The 16,832-nt window shown below is 42.0% G+C and overlaps 1 protein-coding gene across 1 annotated transcript; it reads left to right on the top strand.

Moving 5' to 3' along the window:
- Nucleotides 1-5,534: 5,534 nt before the first annotated feature.
- LOC149289227 (ankyrin repeat domain-containing protein SOWAHC-like) lies at nt 5,535-6,923 on the top strand. Its single transcript, XM_089490888.1, has one exon. The coding sequence runs from the start codon at nt 5,535-5,537 to the stop codon at nt 6,921-6,923; it is 1,389 nt and encodes a 462-aa protein (XP_089347014.1).
- Nucleotides 6,924-16,832: the final 9,909 nt, after the last annotated feature.

Below are 16,832 nucleotides of genomic sequence, written 5' to 3'. Positions count from 1 at the left end.
TATGCTTACCAGGAAATCTTCCCAGTTTCATCTCCATGTATGTAAAAGGCTTGTCATTCCAGGAAGTGTGGGTTGTGCTGGACAGGGCTTTAGAGAAAGTCCAATCAAAGTGCAGGTACTGGAGTCTGACTGGGCCTATACATTAAGTCTCGGTCTCGTGACTGGCAGTTGCCACAGTGATCAACTATTGAGAGTCGCAAATGGATAGCATTGTGTATGGAGGATGGTGAGGGGCTGCTCAATAGCGTTGTTTGCCATGGTGAGGATGTAGGATGGTTTTGTAAATGGCTGGGAATGGGCTGCAAGAGAGCCTTGAGTGCTGGGGTAGAAAGGGACTTCTGTACAGTGTTGTGTGCAAGGTTTGTGTCTTTCCAGCAGAAATTATACACCATCAAATTCAAAGTTTCTATGTTTCAATAACAGTTATCCTAATCTAGAAGGTCATGGTTGAATCCAAATACTGCTCTTCGCATTTGAGCTCCTTCCTCTTATAACTTTTTGTCTCCATATTTGATAAATATATGTTTTCTCACTAAATATTGTGGCCACATGCTAATTTCTATGTAAATTCATAGCTACTGAAAACATAAATTTGTAAATTCTAAAATAACCTTAAAATTATATTTGATATTTCCTTCCAAAGAAAGTCATAAAAATTACACTTAAGGAGAATGATTTGTCCCAATGATCCCATTTTCCCAGAGAATGAGGAAATGCCTGAGGTTACTCCTGATGGCCCCAAAAGCTAACCCTTAAATGACCTGAAACATGATATTCGGAAATTGTTATTTAATAAGTGTTTAATTTTCTGAGTCATTTATCATACTTTAATAGGCAAAACAGTTTATGTGCTGTGGAATCCTACCTGACAGTTTGCCCTGTTGTTCATGTATTGGGGTCTGAAGGGTTAAATATCCATGTATAGATCATTAGGTACAATGTTTGTGTCTATAATTTCTGTAGTGTGATGATATCCTCAGAGTATCCGTTAAATTAGGATAGGGGCTGTATAGCATGTGTGAATCTATATGCTAGCTGAACAGATTGCAAAGGACTCACAAAGAAACAGACGGTATATAGTGTCAACACAAGATCACAAATCTACACAGATTTTAAAGTATTCTTCCTTAGAAGGTTGAGAGTGAGAAGATTACAGGATGCAGATGGAGCTTGTCATCATTACGGTGACTTTTCCACTTTTTCCCTTTCTTTTTTGCAGTACACATATACATTCCTTGTGGTGCTGGTCAGCACAGGTAAACTGCTAGCCTGCAGCATATGAGATATATAACTTAGTAATTGATTCTATACTATGGGTTTATAAACCTCATGTATACCAAACAATGCATATGGGAAGCTATTGGCATAACTATAAAACCTAATTAACCAATACCCAAAATAAACTGGAATGGTTATTATAAAATCAAAGGATGTCTTAACATCACTTAGGCCAATTAGTAGAGGTGGGCAAAAATTGTGACCCAATTTGACTTCGAGTGCGTCGTGACATCAGCAACCGTATATTCAAATTTTTTTGTTTTTATTTGCTAATTTAGTTGGGATACTATATTAACTTGTGGGATGAGAGAACTAATTAAACTTCCATGTTCTCAAAGTATGGTGGAAATCAAGGTGCCGACAGGTAATGAGTTGTGTGTTATTTCAGGAGAGAGTAAAAGTCTGTATAGTGTTTCACTGGCGTGCAAAGAGAGGCCAAAAAAAGATGCTTGCTTAAGCTGTGTGATCCTGAGGATATCAAATGAGGATCCTACATGAAGCTGCCACCCAGCTCAGCACCACAACTGTTAAACATGGTGCTTAAATAGGTGCCTCTATTGGCACTAAAAGCTGTTTAAATTGATTTCACGCACCCACTGAGAAGGCAAAGCTACAGGCAGTTAAAGAGATATAAAGGTAACGTGCATTCCAGGAAAGCAGGAAGGAGACAAATGCCCAATGGTCCTCCCCCATTGCCCTGGAGTGACTTGCCGACTCCTAGTTGCCCTTAGAGCATATAGTGTTATCTTAACCGATTTACTGATGTGTGTTACAGTTATTTCATTCCCAGCATCAGATGTTTTCTTTACTTTGGCGCTGTCCTAGGAATTACCCAGGGTAGGTTACATAGGCTTTAGGCAGCATTTGAAGGTGGGTTCACACAAACATTTAACAGGACCACTCAGCTGTCATATCAATGAAAAATGCATTTGATGCCTGGAGTGTTCCTTGAGTTTAATTTTAAAGGTCAAATAATAATGTAAAATATAATAATTTGTCCTTTTTAAAACAAGCATGAAGAAGATGATTAATAATCACTAAATTACTAAAGTAATTAATACTTAATAAATTATGCCCACCCTGTCTGTTTTTTTACTTTTAAATTATGCCCACCCTGTCTGTTTTTTTAATTTCATGTTTGGACTCGGTTTTTCTTCTGGTTGATCTATTTTTGGATGATTGCATCAATTTTGGTATTATATATATATATATATATCTCATTTGTGTTTCACACTCATTGGTGTGTTGGGTGCAGTCATTTTTGGTTTTGTTTATGGAGTTTTAGGGAAACAACAGTGGGGTTTGTTTCTTATGGTGAACCAGCAGCACTTTATAGTTATATTTGCATTTATTATTATATTTTATTTATTTTGGGCATCACTTTCTATTTATTTTTTATTCTATGTAGTTAAGGTTATTTTTCTCCTGTGGGAGATCATCTTGTTTGAGACACACAAATGCATTTTGACCCAGGTCGCCTCATTAAACATAGTCCTGTGATATCTGATTAAAATCAAACTTCTCCATCGTCCTGGGGCTATAACAGTATACAGATGCAGCTCAACTCTGTCTTGCACAGTTTAAACAGACCACTGTCACATGTTATCTTTAGAGATAAAAGACGTTAATAGGAGCCATTTGGCAGCTACACACAACCATGTTCCCAAAACATTTCCATAAAGTTCCCACACGTTTGTGGGGGAAGGGGTGGAAGTACAGATGTGCTTCAGCTAAGCTAATGAGGACTAAGAGAACAAGAGTAGGAGGAAGGGTCAATTGCTATGCTGGACTTAAAAAGGCTCATGATGCAGGCACTACTCACGCTACTATTTTACGTGTGTCTACCTAGATAGCTGTTCTCCTCCTTGGTCATTTGCCTGATTGCTGTCACCCTCTGCACAGACTTAGCTCCTGCCTTCCTATGTCAGTGTTGTCTCTTTCCTTATCAGCTTTCCTACAGTTTATACTGTTCTATACAGACATCTTTACTAGCTGTCCCACCACATGTCTGCCGCCACCTGTTGATCTATGCCCTTTTTCCCTGAAACTTTCCCCTCCTTGACTACCTTTTTCTGCACACAAACAATGGTTTGACTGTTCATACAGCACAGCAATCAACAGGTGTTTTCTTGGCACAGGACTCCATTGTGACGGGACACCTTTCAGTAAAGAATATTAAAGAGATTGTAGTGGTTACATTAGTAAGAAAGCATGTGAGAAAGGGTTTATAATACAGAATGTTGCTCGGCGCTGATGACATGTTGGGCATCATTGTATTGCTACAGGACAAATGAAAAATTCATGATAAAAATACCCCATATCAAACCCCAAAACCCTTCTATGCATAACTTGCCTTAACATTTTTTCTCCTTTATATTTACTTCCCTTTTGTACTTTTGTGAATCATTTTATGTGTTTCTAAGTTCCTATCACATTCTCTCCAAACTATACATGTTGAGGCCCCCAAATCTTTATTATCCTGCAAATTGTAGTGGCCCTTCTCCGAAGTCTATAACAGGGTAGCCATCCGAAGGGTACAACCAATAGCCATGTATGAGGCTTGGAGAAGCTGAGAAGCTAGGCCCCTGTCATGGACCCCTCATTGGCTCTCAAGGTCTGCTACTTACCTATCTTTTTTGCAGATTTGGGCCCACTTGTCACTTTACTGACTTTATGGTCTTGTGGTCCCATTAAAAGCAGGGGCAGTGGGAGGAACATGGGGTGGGATGGGGCAGGGGAAGCCCTCCTTTAGGTTTGTTATGCACCCCAAAGATTTCTGATGGTGGCTGTGCTTTAGACCTTTATCAGGGTATTTTGAACAATCTTCTGTCATTGCCTTATTCATTCAGTAATTATTACATCCAAACACTGCAATTTATTTAATGTCTTCTATAAGACACAGCATCAAATGTCTTATTGATGTCTAAATGGGCTATTCTACTCCCAGTCTATAGTTTTAGTGACCCAGTCACAATGAAAAAAAATGTTAGGTTAGTTTCACAAGATCTCCCTACAATAAAACCCTTTAATTTCCACAAGTCTTCCCTTTAGACTTTTTTGTGAAGTGGTACAACTGTCAGCTTCCAATCTTCTAGAACTCCTCTTGTTAATAGTGACTGGTTAAAGGGTTTTACCAGCATACGCTGACCCTCCTTTAATAATGTGGGGTGTTTACCATGGGATCCCATGGATCTAGATGTTTTCTCTTTGGAGAGTTCAAGTACATCTTCCACTGTAAACACTCTCATTGTTTTTTTTTAGGTCCCTTTCTCTTTATCCTCAACTGTAACAACTAAACAGAAAGATACATAGAAGTCAGCTAGACCTTTATCCTGCTTTACACGTCTAATTCAGGTCAAAAGGTTCAAGGTACATACATGGGAAGGGGACTCTCAACTCAGCTTGATGTCAAAGTGAATAAAGGGACAATCTTATACATCAGGATCATTAATACCTCTCCCTGACAGTTCTCAGGCATTAATAAATATTTGCACTGGCAGCACTGAGATTGCATTAAGATAATATTTCCCATTCTGCTCATTCCAGGTGTAATACATATCCGCATTCACAAAATGTGAACACACCATTTATGGTTTACTAAAAACGCCCAGGGGTAGAACACCTCTTGTACCGGTGCCATGTGATAGATTACAGGGCTGCTGTTCCACCTGAGGCCATAGATCTGATGCTGGCCTGCAGCTCTTTTCACATTCAAAAAATATTGGCTGGTGGTAATGGGAGTTGTATAGGCTGGACTGGGCTGGAATCTGTGCTTTCAATGTAGGAGGTGCGCACTGGTAGCGGATCACTGACACAAAACCCAAAGCTTCATAGCGCTGAACAGGGTGACTATATATAGTCACGTGACTCTTGTGAGAGGGTAAAGTGCGCGTACGTAATAGGGGTGCACAAGTATCTGGCGGCCCAGTAACGTTATCCGTGAACCACGGGGCTTCTCGATCTGCTTTATACTGATTGGAGCGGAACGCTCTTTGATCGCGTACACGCGCTGGGCTGACGCTGATTGGCGGCCAAGTGTCACACCCCCTCCCGCTCCAGATGGGGCAGCAGGGTACCGGGCGAGGGCGCGCTCTGTACAGCATGACTAGAGAAGAGGCGGTTGCTAAGAGAGAGCAGAGGAAGCCGAGACTGTAGCGCAGTTGCCATGTGTTAGTGTTGCCGCCTCCGCGAGTCTGCCTGATAGGAGGGGCTGCTCTATCACCTCTCCCACCTGCAGCCTCCGCCGCTCAGTCATGATGGAGCTGAGCCGGGAGTCGGTCATCTGCTTCCTGCAAGAGAGGGGCGGACGGGTCGCTAATCAGCATTTGCTGGAGCACTTCAGGGGCCTGCTGACCGAGCCGCCCCCCGGGGAGCCACGTACTGCTATTCGCCAGCGCTTTAAGGATATCGTCAACGATGTGGCCACTGTGCATCCCGAGGACGGGGTTAGGTACGTGTGTCTGAGGAAGAAGTACCGGACTGGGAGCGCTCCGAGCCCAGGAGAGCAGCAGCCTGGAGCTCCAGTACCGCCAAGCCCGGAGCACGCCGATGAGAAGAGCGGGGAACCTGAGACCGAGAGCCTGTCTCCTTCCCCTGTGCAATCCCCCGGCCTCGAGCCGCCTCCCAGCATCTCCGTGACCGAGCCTACCCAGGAATCCCCGGAGCTGCCCGTACAGGATGCCGGCAGCCAGTCAGTCAGACTGTGTCCGGGATCCCCGGAGGTCTGTCTGGGTAGTGGGAGGACCCCCCGGGGCAGTCGTAGGTCTAACCGAGACCCGGTGTCCCCACAACTCCGCCGGGGTGGCGGGCTGCTTCGGACCCGAGATTCAGACAGTTCGTCTCTTCACAGCTCTTCCTCTGTGTCCGGTAATGAGGACGACGATAACGCCAGCGGGACAGGCTCGGTGTCCGGCCCGGCAGCCCTGGATCCCCTGGAACATGCCTGGATGCTGAGCTCCTGCCAGGCCCGCTGGGAAAGCTTGCAGGAGTTGCTGAGTACCGAACCCGGGCTCATCTCCCGGCGGGACTTCATCACCGGTTTCTCCTGCTTGCACTGGGCCGCCAAGCATGGACAGCACGAGCTCCTGGCAGCCCTGTTAACCCACGCCCGCAAGCACCGGGTACCTGTCAACATCAATGCCCGGGCGGCAGGAGGCTACACCGCACTGCACCTGGCTGCCATGCACGGCCACCTGGAGGTTATTAAACTGCTGGTCGGGGCGTACGATGCAGAGGTGGATATCCGTGATTACAGCGGCAGGAAAGCCTGGCAGTACCTGAGCACCGATACTGCCCGCGACATCCAGGGGCTGGTGGGTGCCCAGCCTGGCGAGGAAGAAGAAGAGGAGGATGGAGGCAGCACCACTGGCCGCTGGCGGTTCTCCAAGGTGCTGCCCACCCAGCTCATAGTGCACCGGCTCTCCCAGCTACCGGAGGAAGAGCACGACGGGCCATCGCTGGGACGCAGCCGGGCGGACATTAGCAGGAAAGGATCTGGGGGGAGAGCGAAGCCCCGAATGAACAAAATCCGATTTCGCACACAGATCATCCATACCAACCTTTCTGCAAAGGACCCGGAGGAGGAGGATGATCGCCAACTCAAAAGCCCCATGAGGCACCGTCCAAAGTCCAACGTATTTGGGTGACCGCTGCAGTGACTTATCCAAGACTGTGAATGGAGCACTACACAATGGTACATGATCTATGGTTTGTGATCTCTTCCTGGGTCAACAAAATGTGTGCGCCTGCCTCTCAAATCCAACTGGAGTATATAGCACCAAACACCACTTCAAACCCAGCAAGGAAGGTGGGATGACTCTTCTCTGATCGGTACTCCTTTCACCCCAGTACTCTGCCGTGAATATACCAATGGACGTTTTATGACATCCTTACTCATTTGCTATGTAGCCAGATTACCCTATAACACATCAAGGCACAGTGTCTGCTACTGGTCCCTCTGCAGAGGATGAAAGCCCTGCCAAAATGTTCCCTGGCTAGCATTCCCCTCACTCTATGAGAGCTTGTGGTATTTAATTGTGTTTTTACACACAAAGCACTACTTTAGTGGATGACTATTCTAGTGTCCAGAGGTGAAATGATACATAGGTATTCTTAAGTGTATATGTTTACTAGCACCTGGGAGGAAGCTTTGCCTGGAAGTAGGTACATGTGTTAAGTTGTTGTGCCTTTTAACTTTAATGTTATACACTAATACATGCAATGTGTTGGATTTTTTAAAACTATGTGCGAAACAGGGAGTTTACTTATTTTGCATAACAACCTGTGATAGCTCTAAGCTGCTAAAATGGGCCAAGATATACTTTATTCTAAGAAAATAACTAATATTTTGTGGGGGTGGTATGTAAATAGCAATAAGAGTTCTAACAGCACCTTTTATTCTGTGTACTGGAAAGTGGCATTTTTGAATAATTAACTGTACCAAACAATATACAAGGACAACAAAATGAGGAAGGTCAAAGATTGTTTTGGCTTCAAAACGCTTAGTGTCGTCCTGTGATCTAGTCATTCTGGTTAAGTATGGTTATTCTACACGCCAATGTTCTTGGTTGTTTTTTTCCTCCATGTATATACACTAAATAATTTGTTGTATATGTGCCTACTGCATATAATTAGTTGGTGATGTGGGCTGAGAAAGAAACTCCCAAAGATTTGGGTGTTTGGAGGAATTAATGGAAAATAGCACTTAACGATGTTCCAAATGCTGCGTAAATTATATATGCAGCATGATGATTATATACATAGAGCAAGACTTACTTGTTCATGACTGGCTATTAGTGTTACAAGAAAACTAAAATAAAGCTAATATGTTAAACACTTCTACGTTTTCTTATCTCATAGACTCTTATTTTCTTTGGTAAAGCGAGGATTTTGTATTTGGTTTTAGGGGTCTTAATCCTGTTAACTTGCTTTTTTTTCATAAAAATATTGGTTCCAATATACTGGGTTTTCCAAAGCACGTTCTTCATTCTTTTTATTCTACCGAAAAATAACTTATTTTTACACCATAGAAAAACTGAGCTTTGAATAGGAATGAGCAAAGATTTTCCCACATTTTATTACTGGTGGGAGCACAGCCGATGAATGGGGTCTTTGTATTCAGTGGCCTGAGAAATCACATTAACCTTATCATTGCTGGAGGAGCCTGAGCTAAGAAGGAGAATAAAATAAATTCTTGTTTTCTCGCAGGTCAACTGAAAATACCTGATCAAAAACTTTAATAAGTCGTATTGAAGTTACAGGATGATCTACCTTTTCACCACTGATATTCTTGGTTCTTGAGAGATGGTGTTATATGAGCTGACTTGTTGGCATTCTGAGAAGAATTTGTTAGACAATGTTGCTTGTGTTAGGAGCATACATATTGTCCACCAGAGCGTGAGCTGCATACATTAAACAACCATGTAGATTTTTTATGGTTTCTTTGTCAAAAGGCGACAAAGCTTCTTCACAGGACTGCCAAGTTCACAATTCGAACCTTGAGATGCCTAGTGTATGGCAACTAATCAACATGCCATTTCTTGACTACTCCATAAGCTTAATCACTGTGGATACTGAACAATTTATACAATCCACATATTTTTACCGTTCTGTTTTGCCATGTAATAGTACACTACAAACAAAGTAATTGAACTAATTAAAAAAATAAGACTGAGAGACCTGAAAAACATAAGAAAATAAAAAAAACGAAGTGCTAGTTCAAAAATTATGGCAGCAGTTACAACAGAAATGTCGGGGGTTTTCTCCAAATAGGCCACTCTCAATAGGGTTTGTCTCAGATGGGCAGAAGATGGACCTTTTGTGGGATCAGCATTATTAAACATTGGTACTCCTAAACCCAAAGTTGCCTGTTGGAGGCCACAATAGCAAGCTTCTCCTTAGAATTTTGTAAAGCCAATACAAAGCAAGATGCTGTCAATCAGCCACCATAAAGGGCCTACAAACATTAATTAGCAGCAGGAGGATTATTGGTAGGATATAGGAGATAATTTCAATCATATTATCATGTGTATGTTTATCCATCTATTTTGTTTTTAATAATGTTAAAATCATGAGAATAGCATGTACTGGTATCCAGAAGATGTATGTATAAACTAACCTATAGAAACTGGACTACTCGTATTATGGCTACTCCCAAATGGGGGCAACAAACAGCAGTTGCAGAATCTCTACCGGTCTGGTTTCTCTCTCTTTAGTTAGGGGCTCAGGCAACTAGAACTGAGAATATGAGGAATGTGGAAGAAACACAGGCTCCTGCTTACAAGAGCTAATCTTGGATTCTTAAGTAATGTAGCTTTTCTTCTATGAAATATACTGTTAAACTATTATAACAACTTGTTTTGCAGGCGTTTTAACAATGGCCTAAAAATCAATATCACTAGACAAAAATAAACAAGCGCTTGTCTGGTTTCACCAAAACAGATTGTTCTATAAAAAGTGCTCACAAACCCATAATGGCAGATCTCGCCAGTGTACCCCCAAGTTAACAGGGTCATGGCATGAGATTGCCTTATTTCACTGACAACAACATAAATCTTTTCATGACTTATCATTGTTATCTGATCTATTAAAATGTTTCAGAAGACAATGTACAATTGGGACTACTCTTAAGAGCAAGCAAGGAGTTAGCGTGCAGGCTGAGAGACTGTGCACAATGCGTATCAAAGTAATGATTACTGACGCCCACAGCAGGAGCTTGTATAAGTGTATTTAATAATATTACGGTCGCCCTTCACACCATTATATCTTCGCAGTCCTGTAACCCATTAATTGAGCAGGTCCAAGTATAACGGGTGAAGGGGCAATTTAACTTCATTTTTGCCCAGGTTGTTCCTGCAGAGAAAATGTATGTTCTTTTTTAGCTGAAGCCATGATGTTCTGCAGAATGTACACGTTCCAGATGAACGTACATGACTCAGTAATGTTTAGACATGCTTGGGGATGAATCTGCCAAGTGCAAAATGTTTTGTTTTAGCCAAAGGTTTAGAAAGACGAGCCTGCAGTATCTAGAACTTCCCCGTACATAGTTTTACATAGCTTTATGTTACTTCTTGTCTGAATTAGTTGCTGAGTTGCGTTTGGATCGGTATAAAACTAAACAGAAACGTCATTAGGGTTCCTGTAAAGACAAGAATGTTATTAGAACAGTAGCCTTGCATACATTGGATAAATGATAAATTATGGCCATGCTTGTATGTAGAGACAAATTCTAACATAAGGTAAGTATAACTTCTCAGGAAAAAAACATGCTTAATCTAGTGCTAGGTAATATCAGCGGTTTAAAATAACAGGAAACCAAACTTGTTTCATTAACAGTTAGTAAATCCCACAAAATCCCCACTATGCTGATTTAACCATAAACCCCATGGAAAATTCAAACCGGAATAAATAACATTAAAAACATGTGGACTCCTAAAAACTTATTGAAAGTTGCAATTCTGCAAATGTTAAAAATAGAAGCGAAGCTGGAGGAATGCCAGCTTATTCACCAAGCACAACTGTGATAAACAACAGAAGTTACTAATAAAGTCTCTCTCATAAAACAACATGAACCTCAGCAGCAGCTGGTGAATGTGTTTCAGTGGCTGACACACACCCAATCCTACTTCATTCCTTAACTAGCCAAGCGCCCCGACCACCATAACTAACACAATCACTAGTACACCCACACACAGACACTGTATCACACTCTCTGCCACTCACTCACAAAGCCTATCTGTAGAGAAGCATGCATACTACCGTAAGATTGTGTTAGGGCCGGGCTTGTTTGGAGAGTAGCTGGCCTAGCCATCCCTGAAAGGGAAAGTGGGGAGGCCAGCACAATTCTTCTACATAAAAGAAGCAAATGGCAATGGATTGCCACACAGGTTATACATTTATTTTGAAAAATTAGCAAATTTCTATGATCTAGCTGTATACAATCTACCGGTCTGGGGTGTATATGAAAAAGCAATGTAAATGGTGCATCACCTTTATCATATGATACACCATATCACCAAAAGTATGTGGACACTCATCCTAATTACTGAGTTTAGATGCTTCAGCCACATTATTTCTAACAGATGTATAAAATCAAGTGCATGCTATCTACATAAACAAACATTGTATGATGGGTCATACTGAATAGCTCAGTGACTTTAAATGCACTGCCATAGGATGCCATCTTTGTTCCCTGCTAGATGTGCCCTGGTCCACTGTAAGTCCTATTATTGTGAAGTGGAAACGTCTAGGAGCTCAACCATGAAGTGGTAGACCATGCAGTAGACTCACAGAACAAGGCCACTGAGTGCTGAAGCACAAAGCACGTAAAGAATGGATGTCCCCTGTAGCATCAGTCAAACAGCCTCTGGAGGCAAAGTCAGCATGAACACATCAAAAGCTCCATGAAATAGGCTTCCATGGCCCAGCAGCTGCACACAAGCTGAAGATCACTATGCCCAATGTCAAGTGTTGCCTGGAGTGGTGTAAAACACACTGCAAATGGACTAGTACCAGGGCCGGCCCAAGGCAAAATGCCGCCTGGGGCGAATTTTAAAACGCCGCCCCCCCCCTTATCTACCCTTCCTCTCCCTCCGTCCCTGCCGCCCCCCCCATTATATACCCTTCCTCTCCCTCCGCCCCCCCCCCTTGTACTTACCTTTCAGCAGTCCTGCGGCGAGTCTCCCTGTTCGGTCTCGGTACCGGCTTGTAATGCTGAGCGCCGGAAATCTTCCGGCACTCAGCATTACAAGCCGGCACCGAGACCGAACAGGGAGACTCGCCGCAGCGGAGAGAGAGAGAGGGGCGCCGAGCGGGTACTGACAGCTTGGTAAGCGAAAACCACTCGGCACCCCTTTCTCTCTTTTGCTTTTTCTTTAAAAAAAAAGGGCTTGGGGCGGCAAAGTGCCGCCCCTTCAAAAGTGCCGCCTGGAGCGGTTGCCCCACTTGGCTCCATTGTCGGGCCGGCCCTGACTAGTACAGAAGTGTTCTTTGGAGTGATGAATCTTGGTTTGGAAGATGCCAAGAGAACGCTACATACCAGAATTCATAGTGCCTACTGTAAAGTTTGGTGGAGGAGGGATAATGGTCTTAGACTATTTTTCAGTGTTTGTTGTAGGCCCCCTTATTTCCAGTGAAGGGTAATGTTAATGCTACAGCATACACAATTATATGCTTTCAACTTTGCGGCACCAGTTTGGGGAAGGTCTTTTCATGTTTCAGCATGGCTGTGACCCTGTGGAAAAAGCGAGGTCCATAAAAACATGGTGTGGTGATTTACACAGTTAACCAACAACATGTCAAATTCATGCTACATGAGAAAGAGATCCATAGCTTTAAAATAGTGTAATTCTTTAGGAATGTAGGGGGTGCATTTTTGCATAATAATATTTACCTTTCCGCATATCAACAATTGGTTTTGCGTACATTTCTGTTTTACGTAAGTAATTCTTTGCATACAGTGTGCATTTTAATATTGTGTTTTCAGGAGCCTCTGGCTGAGTTCTGTGTTCTCTACCAAAATGTGTTCTAAACCATCAGGGAAATGTGATGAGGTCACGATAGATATTATAGATAATGGATTCCATGTATATTTTTTGTCAACTAAAAATAACATAGGAGAAAGTATACAAATCCACTGCTTGTATACTGTTAGGTGCAAGGAGAATGCCACCAGATCTCACAAACCCATATGGCATTCCTAGCAAAATGCAGAGGGTTGCCTTCTTATAAATGATATCTTTAAAGTATAGCTTTTAGCTTTTAAAAATAACACATCTGAGACTTTAATCTTAACATACATTTTGTTCCAAAATAGTGAACACTTCTAGGAAGCTAGAAGAATGTGCTCTACCAAATGGTGTGCATGTCTCTGTTATAAAAGTAGTCAATTTGTGATGCTAAAGTAGCAGAGATAGATAACTATTCACGAGTCTCACCACTATGCATCTAACAGGGCTGCTATCAAGGGGGGCATACAACCAGTACCTGTGTATGGGGCCCAGGCATGGCCCCCCACAGTCTCCTGCCTGGCACTGAACTGCTGTGGACTGCTACCTAGGACTAGGCTCTCATGACCTGCTACCCATATCTTGCCCTTCTGAACATTGTATGCTTAAGAGACTCATGGCCTCATTGCTAGCATGGGGTGGGGTAGTGGGAGTCCTTAATAATGATTAGACCCTGGGGAAGCATTTCCACCACATTCCCTTGAATGCAATCACACCCACCGCCACAACAGCAAAAATACCACAAAAGTGCTTGCCACACTGATTCTGAAGATTAGGCGAAGACAGTCAGTCAGTCAGTGGGGTCTTCCCTCCTGCTGACCGGAGCATGACTCCGCGTGAGACACCCTCATCCCAGCCAGCTGGTTTATAGCTTGCTTGATTTGCAGCAGATCTCTTATGATTCTTTTCTTTTAGGGTGCTTACTAGAAAGCAGTTTGGAGGTTATGTACAAGCAAGGAAAAGTGGAATTGGCACCATTTCCAGGGTGTCATCTAGTGGGGGTGCCATGGGAACATGTCTGAAGATACAGGTTAATCAAAACGCTACTCTGGTATTTCCACCACTTGTAGAAATCTCAAATAAACAACTATGGCTCATTATTTAGCATTTAGGTATATTTATTCTAATATAATGTTGATGTGTAAGTTGGTACCCAGCCAAAACTGATGGTGCAAGAATCCTAAATACTCACATGCCAACACCCTCCATGCCTTCACGCTCAGCTCCTGCTACTAAAATCTACCTCCAACACCAACATCCAGGAATGAGAGAGACAGGCATTTGATTTCATGCGCAGCTATAATGTCATGCCACCCATTGCCCTCATTATTGGAATACTTCAAGATCTTCCACTTATTGGTTTCTTTTGAAATGTTGCAGAAACACTTCATGTAGTGGATGTGATGCCCACAGACAGTATAACATTCAAATATATGAAAAGAAAATCCCTAAATTAATCCACCTCACCAGCAATCAGGTCAGAATAAAAAAAACAGAAGCTATTTACACAAACAACAGAAAGACTATGTATATAGAATTATGGTGGCCAAAGAGAGCTGTGCTTCCTTAACATGGGAGGATAGGCATTTTTGTTTGGGTTGTTTTTTTAAGCAAAGGGCCATGAGGACAAAGAGTAAAGTTGAGCTTGAGGGATTCATATGATAGAATGTGAAGGAGTGGAGCCTATGCTTTAAACTGATTCTGCGCTCAAAGGTTTCTAATGGTGGCCCTGACTGATTTGATGATCACCCACTTTTATCCAGTGCCAAAGCATAAAGCCAGAAAAAAACAGGATTAGATGGAACCCCTACAAAGCATTTCATGTGCAAAGCATGAATGGAAGTTGTTACAGTAGTAATAATTTAAAAAAAATAACTGTATGGAAGGTGTTTGAAATGACCTCATAATATTGGAAGCCATATCTCTATTTGACTTACCAGGAATAAAAGATAATCATCTACAGTTTAACCATTTGTAATAAATGAGGGTTGAACAAAACAAAGTCTATTTAGCATTTTTCATTGTTTTTCCAAAACATTATGGTTTTCTACTTATTGTATATATATTGGTGGAAGCCTCCATTCTTCTGGAGCCGCTTTCCACCAGAGTTTGGAGCCCATTTAGCCAAAACATAATTTGTGAGGTCAGGAACTGATATTGGACAAGTAGGCCTGGCTCACAAATTATATTCCAATTAGTCCCAAAGGTAATCAACTGGGTTGAGGTCAGGACAGGCCACTTGAGTTCCTTCACATTAAACTCATCCATCCATATCTTTATGGAGCTTGCTTTGTGCACTGGGGCACAGTCATGCTGGAATAGAAAAGGACCTTCCATAAACTGGCAAACCAAAGTTGGAAATAGAATTGTGTGAAATGACTTTAGAACTAGAAATACCCCCCCCCCGCAAAAAAAAATGAATTTAAACGTAACTTTTAATTTGAATACCTAAGAGTGTTCTGATAATAAACAAAAGGGTTACAAATCTGACTTAAGTAGAAAGTTTCCACAATCAGCTGCTGCTACTCTCTGTAACAAAGAAACATTGAGTGATCCTGGGTAGTAGCAGCCATGAACTTTCTGATATTCTGAGATTAAAAAAAATACATAGGTCTCAAGGGGAGCTAAAAACAAACAAACAAAGATAAATCGTGCTCTCATATTGATCCCTAATGGTGTAGCATTAACATTACCCTTCAATGGAACTTAGACCATAACAGTAGGCACAATGCATTCAGGTAGGTAGCGTTCTCTTGGCATCCAAGAAAACCCAGCTCTATCTATCAGACTTCCAGATAGTGAATCGTGCTTCATTACTCAAAAACATGTTTGCACTGCTGATGGAGTTTAGTGGAGGTGTGCTTTACACCATTCCATGCCAGACTTTGGGCATTGTGCATGGAGATCTTCAACTTGTGTGCAGCTGCTGGTACACTTAAAACCCATTTCATGAAGCTCCTGACTTAGTGTTGATCTTGCTTTCAGAGTTTCAGAGTTACAGTAGTGGAGGTTTCCACAGGCTTTGCGCTTTAGCACTCTGTAGTTCTGCTCTGTGAGTATGCATGGTCTACCACTTTGTGGCTGGGCTCCTAGATGTTTCCACTCCACAATAATAGGACCAAGGCAGATCTAGCAGGGCAGAAATTGCACAAACTGATTGTGGCAAAAGTGGCAACCTATGACAATGCCACATTTAATGTGATCTTTAGTACAATCCATTGTACTATGGAGAAGGCTGTCTATGTGCTTGTTTTTATATACCTGTTAGCAACAGGTGTGGCTGAAACACCTAAACTCAATAATTAGAAGTGGTGTCTACTCTCCACATACTTTTGGTCATATAGTGTGTCAATATAGTATGTGTAGATAAGTGCATTGGATTTTTAGGGGTTTAGGATCTAGGTAGTGCGTAAGGTATATAGGTGCCCTCCTGTTTGTATTTCATATGTGCTTCGCAAAAGAAGGTTCAATAACAAGGCATTTGTGAATAGCTTAACCTGGTAAACAGCTAAAGTGTTAGCTGTTTGCCTGGATATAACTATAGCAAAATAAAAAAAAATGCCCCAGCCTCTCAGGGAGAGAAAAATACCCCCCCCCCCCAACTCAGATAACCAAGGACCAAAATAAATAAAAACAATTTAGTTACCAAATACATAAAAAAAACAGTTCTTGGTTACAACATATCAGTTAAGTCACAATGATAGTATGTAGGGTTTTATCCAGGACAAATTCTGATATTTCATTGTTCGTGCAGATTTGACTTTGGAATTGGCTAACAACTGAGAACCAGGATTACACAATATTTAATTGAGTAAGAAAGTGTCTATACTGTGTCCTTTCACTACTATTGGTAGACCACACAAAAACAATTCTGAAAAAGTATTCTCATGTCTTAGCTTTACATAAGATCCACTGTACATGCATTTTCACAAAATAAAATTTGACACCTGCACACACAAACATATAATGTCACTTAGTTACTATTATTTGTATTGCTATTATTACTACCTCCCTCTCCATTGGATTAGCTGATCTTGCCCTGGTTACATT

This window comes from Sceloporus occidentalis, unplaced genomic scaffold, assembly GCF_023333645.1.
Source record: "Sceloporus occidentalis isolate IW3139 unplaced genomic scaffold, rSceOcc1.0.p SCAF_47, whole genome shotgun sequence".
In the NCBI taxonomy this organism is placed as follows: domain Eukaryota; kingdom Metazoa; phylum Chordata; class Lepidosauria; order Squamata; family Phrynosomatidae; genus Sceloporus; species Sceloporus occidentalis.
This window is presented reverse-complemented; position numbering and strand designations above follow the sequence as displayed.

What these genes read in the sequence shown, in the direction of transcription:
- LOC149289227 (XM_089490888.1), top strand. Translation starts at nt 5,535, where the DNA reads ATGGAGCTGAGCCGGGAGTCGGTCATCTGCTTCCTGCAAGAGAGGGGC.